Raw genomic sequence first — 8346 nt, forward strand, 5'->3', positions numbered from 1 at the left:
TATTTGATTTTCTGAAATTCTAGTTTAATGGTGACTATTGATAACCAAACCTTTTTTGTAAATTTGGTGGAATCATCCACCAACTTGTTCTTATTACTACAAATATGACTATACATTCTAAGTTTTTGATAGAACTGTGGAATTCAACCCCAACTCTTTGTTGGGTATTTTTATTGAGACGACCGCTTACTCTTTTGATAAGTTTTGAAGAGTAGTTTAAGCGATATTAGAGATTGATGGGAAAATGGAAATAAACAGTCCTAAATTGCCCTTCTCGGTTCCAAGAACGAAGTTGCAAAAAATAAGAGGTTTTTGGGACATTGTTGCATAAAACTCCGACTAACCCCGCTATACCAGCATCGCCATAGCGGCCCACCCGCTATAGCGAAGCAACACCCGGTGTAGTGTCTTGTACGGAGACAAAGACTCGTAAATCCTTCTTCAAGCCCCTATTTGGAAACACACATTCGAATCTTGACATTCTAAGCTAACCTCTTCACGTCAAGTTCGATACCAATAGTTTTACTCACCCCAATTTGGTTCTGAAAGGCCCTATTGATTCCTTAATGTCCCTATGGATTCCTTAATGTCTTAGCTACTAGGAAACACAATCCAAGCTTAGATCTACCACCCCGCCTATTCCCGAATTGCCCTATACCTTGCCTCACTCAGATTCCGTCCTAGCCTAGAATTTTTAAGTCACTATGGAAAAGGTTTTATAGCCCAATTCTTTCACCATTGGCCTCCCCATAACGACTGAAATGGGTTGTTACAAAAAATGTTTTCCCTCGCGCATAGATGTTTGATGAATAGATTGCCCTGAACAAAATACTTTATCAGATGGTGTTGTTGTCTTCCCACACTACTGTGGTGTATCTGGTTAGTATTTTCTGAGCGATCATAAATTTAGTTAAAATTACACTACTTATTTGTATTTCGTCATGCTAATTACCTATCTTCTTTTGAATGACACCAAAAGGGGAAAGTTGGTTACATTGTACATGAGTGGTGCATGACGATATGTGGCATGAATGAAATAATTTTGCATTGTTTGTCATCAGCAAGACGAGAGAAATTGTTGAAAAATGGGATAGTATGTATGTAGTTTTGATGATTGACAAAGTGAACCTTATTTACTACTCTCTCCATTTCACAAAGAATGACCTGGTTTGACTTGGTACGGAGTTTAAGAAAATAAAGAAGACTTTTGAATCTTGTGGTCCTAAATTAAAGTTATGTCAAATGTACAAAATTGCCCTTTAATGTTGTGGCCTTAAACATGCCACGTGGAAAGCTGAAATTAAAATATTACCAAAAAAAGAAAAAGGTCATTCTTTTTTAAACAGACTAAAAAGGAAAGGAGGTCATTCTTTTTTAAACGGAGGGAGTATTTTTTTGTCTTATGCATACTTACCACTAGGTCCCCAAGACGCGAATGCAAATAGCTTGTACAAATATGGAAGATTGCAGCAAGGGAACAAATAAATTGTAGAAATAGAAGTGCGTAAAAGAAAAGAAATAAATAGCTCAAATAAAGGATCAAAAAAAGGAAAGGAATAAACAAATAAAGAGCAAAAGTAAAGTCCAAAGAGGATTCAAAGTTTCCTGATAGGATGAAACTTTTTTTAAAGATGAAAATCCGAAATTTCCTTATCTTCAATGTGTGTGTCTCGAGAGAAATAGTCATTGGAGCAAATTTGCAGGACTTCGTCACAATAATATTGAAACCTGTTTCACGAGTTGTGTTTGAGTCTATACTATTAAGTACTGAAGTTGGATTAGCTGAAGACGAGAGTTATTGGTCTTTGTTGAGCTCACCAGTTGGAGTAACTTGATGAGTTATTCTTGTGATGTTTGGGTTGTTAAAGGCTATGGCTATTCTTTATTGAGTTGTTCTACGGTTATTATTGAGTTGTATTGAAGTTAGTAGTTGTGTGAGTGAGGTTTGTAAGAAGAAGCCAGTTTTACTTCTTTGAGAATAGTTAGAACATTTCAAGTTAACTGTTTAATTGAGGTACTAGAGTTAGTCCTTAAATTGTTGAGTTATAATCTAAAATAGTTCTTTCAATGTCTGTAAAAAATGAGGCAACACAACATGTGTTGAATCATTTTGAAGAATTGTTGGCAATCAGAAGACAATCAAGAACGATCAGACACTACGACTGGTGGAATAAAGTCTTTAGCAGCATTTATATATAAAGTGTTAGTTATAAATATCCATATTTATTATTGATACTAAACATAATATAGTGACAACTATTTTATTACCGCTAAATCTTTTATAATTGTAGTGAAAGTTCAACAAAAGATTAAACAAGTTAATCTCAAAGCCATTCACTGCCTAAGAGAGGCAAATAAAGTAGTGGGTCATTTGGCAAAGCTAGAAATGAATAATCAGAATAGCTCTTTTTTAATTTTCTACAACATCTTTTGAAGTACACATAATAGAAAAATAAGGGACGCCACCATACCACAACAATTGAAAGAAAGTGATGAAGGAAAATTATGTTTGATTACATTTTTTAATCTTTTGATGTACCTTAGTTCCTTTATAAATTAGTGTAAGAGCAGGGTCTCCCTTATTTATGTTGGATAAGACAAAATGTAAATAGGAAGAGTCGTCGTCCTATGTTAGTTGTTAGGTTTGCATATATCCTACACACCCGATAAGATAAGCCTATACACTTTAGCGATGGGGAGGCAAAGTCATAGTCCTCTTATGTGTATTTTTTATTTTGAATGATAATATTTAAGGTAGGAGTCAATGACAAAGCCCTGTAATGACATGCTAGTATGAAGTGTAGGATTGACTTTAATTAAAAAAGAAACTTATAAGTTTTCCTATGTTAAAATTGTTGAATCCCTTTTACCAATGAAATTTTATGATATAACATTCTAAAGGTTTATAGTTTGAAATGTACGTGTACTCTTCCATTTTCTGGAAACATTACTAATTTATAATAATAGATAGATGGTAATCTTTGGGTGAAATATTTAGAAGATATTTGAATTAAAAGAATAACATAACATATAGTTTTTTCAAAATAACTTTTCAACTATAGGTTGATAGTATGTTGCCCTACTACTGATAAATGTACAACTCTGATTAACATACAAGTCTAGTCATATAGTGTTCAATAAAATAGAAAGTAGAGAACACTATGATTGTAAAATAAATAGAACCGAAGCCGAATTTCATTTGAATCCTTTTTATTTAGAATATACGCTAAATCCGTAAGAAAAAACATTACAATATCAATAAGCAAATCTCTCAAAAGAGAAACACCAATTGATTACACAGTTCAAATGAGACAAGATGCAATATCATGCAATTATTGTAAAGTCAAACGTGTTTTAGGATGAGGTATAGATGTGTAAGGATAACCATGAGATTTCAATGGTAGTGGAGGTAGGTCGTAGTACTAAGATTTCCGACCAATGGGAACTGGGAATGTCGGAAATCGGAATGGAGGTAGTTGTCGAATTGGTGGAATTGTGAATGGAGGTACTTGTGGAAATGGTGGAACAAAAACTGGGAATGAAGGTAGTTGTGGCAATGGTGGAATAATTATTTGAAATGGAGGAGGTGGGGATTTAACTGGAGGTGGTGGAGATGGAGAAGGTGGTGGAGGTGGAGGTGGAGATGGCGTTGGAAAAGGCGGAGACTTAACTGGAGGTGGTGGAGATGGAGAAGGTGGTGGAGGTGGATATGGCGATGGAGGAGGGGGGGACTTAATGGGACGTGGTGGAGATGGCGATGGAGAAGGCGGGGACCTAACTGGTGGTGGTGGAGATGGAGAGGGTGGTGGAGGTGGAGATGGCGATGGAGGAGGCGGGGACCTAACCGGAGGTGGTGGAGATGGAGAAGGTGGTGGAGGTGGAGATGGCGATGGAGGAGGCGGGGACCTAACTGGAGGTGGTGGAGATGGAGAAGGTGGTGGAGGTGGAGATGGCGATGGAGGAGGAGGGGACCTAACTGGAGGTGGTGGAGATGGAGAAGGTGGTGGAGGTGGAGATGGCGATGGAGGAGGAGGGGACCTAACTGGAGGTGGTGGAGATGGCGATGGAGGAGGTGGGGACCTAACTGGAGGTGGTGGAGATGGCGATGGAGGAGGTGGGGAACTAACTGGAGGTGGTGGAGATGGAGAAGGTGGTGGAGGTGGAGGTGGAGATGGAGGAGGCGGGGACCTAACTGGACGTGGTGGAGATGGAGAAGGTGGTGGAGGTGGAGATGGCGATGGAGGAGGTGGGGACCTAACTGGAGGTGGTGGAGATGGCGATGGAGGAGACAGGGACCTAACTGGAGGTGGTGGAGATGGAGAAGGTGGTGGAGGTGGGGATGGCGATGGAGGAGGAGGGGACCTAACTGAAGGTGGTGGAGATAGAGAAGGTGGTGGAGGTGGAGATGGCGATGAAGGAGGCGGGGACCTAACTGGAGGTGGTGGATATGGAGATGGAGGAGGCGGGGACCTAATTGAAGGTGGTGGAGATGGCGATGGAGGAGGTGGGGACCTAACTGGAGGTGGTGGAGATGGAGAAGGTGGTGGAGGTGAAGGTGGAGATGGAGGAGGCGGGGACCTAATTGGAGGTGGTGGAGATGGCGATGGAGGAGGTGGGGACCTAACTGGAGGTGGTGGAGATGGAGAAGGTGGTGGAGGTGGAGATGGCGATGGAGGAGGTGGGGACCTAACTGGAGGTGGTGGAGATGGAGAAGCTGATGGAGGTGGAGATGGCGGTGGAGGAGGCGGGGACCTAACTGGAGGTGGTGGAGATGGAGAAGGTGGTGGAGGTGGAGATGGCGATGGAGGAGGCGGGGACCTTACTGGAGGTGCTGGAGATGGAGAAGGTGGTAGAGGTGGAGATAGCGATGGAGGAGGCGGAGACCTAATTGGAGGTGGTGGAGATGGAGAAAGTGATGGAGGTGGAGATGGAGATGGAGGAGGCGGGGACCTAACTGGAGGTGGTGGAGATGGAGAAGGTGGTGGAGGTGGAGATGGCGATGGAGTAAGCGGGGACCTAACTGGAGGTGGTGGAGATGGAGAAGGTGGTGGGGGTGGAGATGGCAATGGAGGAGGAGACTTCACTGGAGGTGGTTGTAGTGGAGACGGCAATGGAGGAGGTGGTGGATATGGAGATGGTGGTGGATGTGGAGATAGCGATGGAGGAGTACAATTAGGTGGTGGAGGTGGAGTTTGAATCCAGGGAAATGGTATTGGAAAAGGGAATAAAGATGGTGGGGGAGTAGATTTATTATTGCAAGGCGGTGGTGGAGGTAGGGATGGCGATGAAAGAGGTGGAGGGGATGGAGAAAGTGGTGGAGACTTAACTAGAGGTGGTGGTGGTGGAGGAGTTGGTGATGGAGGAAGTGGTGGAGATGGAGAAGATTGTGGAGGTGGAGATGGAAATACAGGAGGTGGTGGAGAAGGAGAAGGTGGTGGAGGTGGAGATGGCGATGGGGGAGGTGAGTAATTAACTGGAGGTGGTGGAGATGGAGATGGTCCAGTGGTAGGTGCAATCAATGGTGGTGATGGCAACGGAGATAGAGATGGAGATGGTCCATCGGTAGGTGCAATTAATGGTGGTGATGGCAACGGAGATGGAGATGGTCCATCAGTAGGTTCAATCAATGGTGGTAATGGCAATGGAGCTGGAGATGGTCCATCGGTAGGTGGAATCAATGGTGGTGATGGCAACAGAGATGGAGATGGTCCATCGATAGGTGAAATCAATGGTGGTGATGGCAATGGAGATAGAGATGGAGATGGTCCATCGGTAGGTGCAATCAATGGTGGAGATGGAGATGGTCCATCGATAGGTGCAATCAATGGTGGAGATGGAGATGGAGATGGTCCATCAGTAGGTGTAATCAATGGTGGTGATGGAAACAGAGATGGAGATGGAGATGGTCCATCGATAGGTTTAATCAATGGTGGTGATGGCAATGGAGTTGGAGATAGTCCATCGATAGGTGAAATCAATGGTGGTGATGGCAACGGAGATGGAGATGGAGATGGTCCATCGGTAGGTGCAATCAATGGTGGAGATGGAGATGGTCCATCGGTAGGTGCAATCAATGGTGGTGATGGAAACAGAGATGGAGATGGAGATGGTCCATCGATAGGTGCAATCAATGGTGGTGATGGCAACATAGATGGAGATGGAGATGGTTCATCGACAGGTGTAGTCAATGGGGGTGATGGCAATGGATATGGAGATGGAGATAGAGATGGAAGTGGTGGTGGAGGAGGGGGAGAATGGATTGGTGTGGGTGGTGGATTATGGTAATAAGGTGGCGGTGGAGATGGAGAAGGTGGTGGTGGAGGATTATGGTAATAAGGTGGCGGTGGAGATGGAGAAGGCGGTGGTGGAGATTCGTAATGATATGTTGGAGAAGGAGAAAGGATTGGTGGTGGTGGTGGTGGATGATGGTAATAATTTGGTGGGGGAGGTGGAGAAGGCGGTGGTGGAGATTTGTAATAATGTGGAGGAGGCGGTGATCGTGATGGAGGTGGAGGTGATTTATAATAGTGATGATGTCGTGGAGGCGGTGGTGGAGGTGATTTATAATAGTGATGACGTCGCGGAGGTGGTGGTGGAGGTGATTTATAATAGTGATGACGTCGTGGAGGAGGTGGTGGAGACGATTTATAATTGTAACGACGTCGTGGAGGAGGCGGTGGAGGCGATTTATAGTAGTAACGACGTCGTGGAGGAGGAGGCGGGGGGGATTTATAATAGTAACGACGTCGTGGAGGAGGTGGTGGAGGCGATTGTGGCCTATAACGGTATGACAAAGATGATGAATCATCAATGTGGGGCTTATAATCAGCTGCTACACTAATGACTATCAAGCAAAAGGCAAAAGCATAAACAAGAAGGGGCCATTGCAACTTTGATGGTGTTCCCATATTGGAACTAAATTAGTTTGTTGTTCTTGCAACATTGGTGGAAGAATTAGCTCTTTATATAGCAAGAGACCAAACAATTGATAAAGACAAGTTTATTTTTTTTTTGTAAAGAAAAAAAAAACTGGCTCAAAACATTTAGAAAAACAAGTACAAACTGGCCAAATGATCTTTGAAAAAAACAAACTAAGCATATAGAATCTCATCTTAATTATTATGAAATAGTTTCCTACTAAACTATGGGTTTAGTTCATGGTAGACCATGAATTAGTCAAGATCAAGATCATGTATCATTGTTTTGTATTTGCATTTTACATATGAATTTGTTTTTTTCAAAATTTAAGTTATAGCTCCAAATTCTTGAAAATCTTGACTTTAGGTTATCTTTTGTAAATTGGATTTCTTCGTTACATGAGAATTTTTTCGTCAAGAGAAAAAGTAGAGGAAACCAACCAAACAAATGATTGCAACTAACTCGTTGCTATTTTTATTTTATTTAGTGTATGCCATCTTGAATTTGTTTTTTTCCGTCCGATGTTCAATATGTGTCCAAAACTCGAACTCGAGATCTTTGATTAAGGGAGGAGCAACCCTATCCATTGCACCACATTTTGAATCTGTTCTTGTCTATACACTATTATTCTAAAATCTATCCAAAACACGATGTTTGTTTAAACTTTATTTTTCAATTTAAAAATGACATTAGAAATAAGGAAAAACTACCTAATTACACAAATATGGTAACCATGCATAAGTATGAATCCACTGTATAATTTGAAAAAAAATACGTATTGTCTCTCACTAATTTTATAATTTGGTACTAGATTGATACACCATTCTTTCATATTTTAAGTCAAATACATGTATCAAAGACACTAGATACATTTTGAAATACAAATACACAGGGAGAGAGCCGAGCGAGAGAATCAACATATATCTTTTGATACTAGATACATTCTAAAATACAAATATATAGGGATAAAGGTGCGTGAGAGAGTAAGTGTGTATCCTAGATACATGTGAATCACGATTAGTTATGGTGTATTTAGAACAAATTACACCTAATTTAACCTATATACATCCGAAATACATGTATCTGAGTTTACCATTTATATGTATCTTACAAAATAAATATGATGCAGAAGGTAATTTTGAAAACTAAAAATGGCACATAATTAGGCCCTAATCTTGTGAATTTTGTATTTTTTTCTCTAGAAATATTTTTTACTTTTTAGGTGTTTCATTGATTCAGGGTGTGTACCGTTTAAGGGAAAATAATTTCTATTCTTTTTTTTTAATATTTTCATGTTTGGTTGATTAAATATTTTGAAAAACTTATTCTCTAAGATATTATATTTTTAAAATAAGGAAAATAATTTCTCTAATAAAAGTAGGGAAAACAAGTTCCACTAGTGTTGTTCCACGCTGCTTGTGCCCCTCC

At 41.1% G+C, this 8346-nt stretch overlaps 1 protein-coding gene across 1 annotated transcript; it reads right to left on the reverse strand.

Annotated features, from left to right (window-relative positions):
• Nucleotides 1-3422: 3422 nt before the first annotated feature.
• On the reverse strand, nucleotides 3423-6908 carry LOC125839155 (uncharacterized). Its single transcript, XM_049518133.1, has one exon. The coding sequence runs from the start codon at nucleotides 6906-6908 to the stop codon at nucleotides 3423-3425; it is 3486 nt and encodes a 1161-aa protein (XP_049374090.1).
• Between the last annotated feature and the right edge of the window lie 1438 nt (nucleotides 6909-8346).

This window comes from Solanum verrucosum, unplaced genomic scaffold (genome assembly GCF_900185275.1).
Source record: "Solanum verrucosum unplaced genomic scaffold, falcon-dt-bn FXZP01000164.1, whole genome shotgun sequence".
Classification (NCBI taxonomy): Eukaryota; Viridiplantae; Streptophyta; class Magnoliopsida; order Solanales; family Solanaceae; genus Solanum; species Solanum verrucosum.

Coding starts and splice junctions, on each gene's coding strand:
- LOC125839155 (XM_049518133.1), bottom strand. CDS start 6,908: ATGGGAACACCATCAAAGTTGCAATGGCCCCTTCTTGTTTATGCTTTT.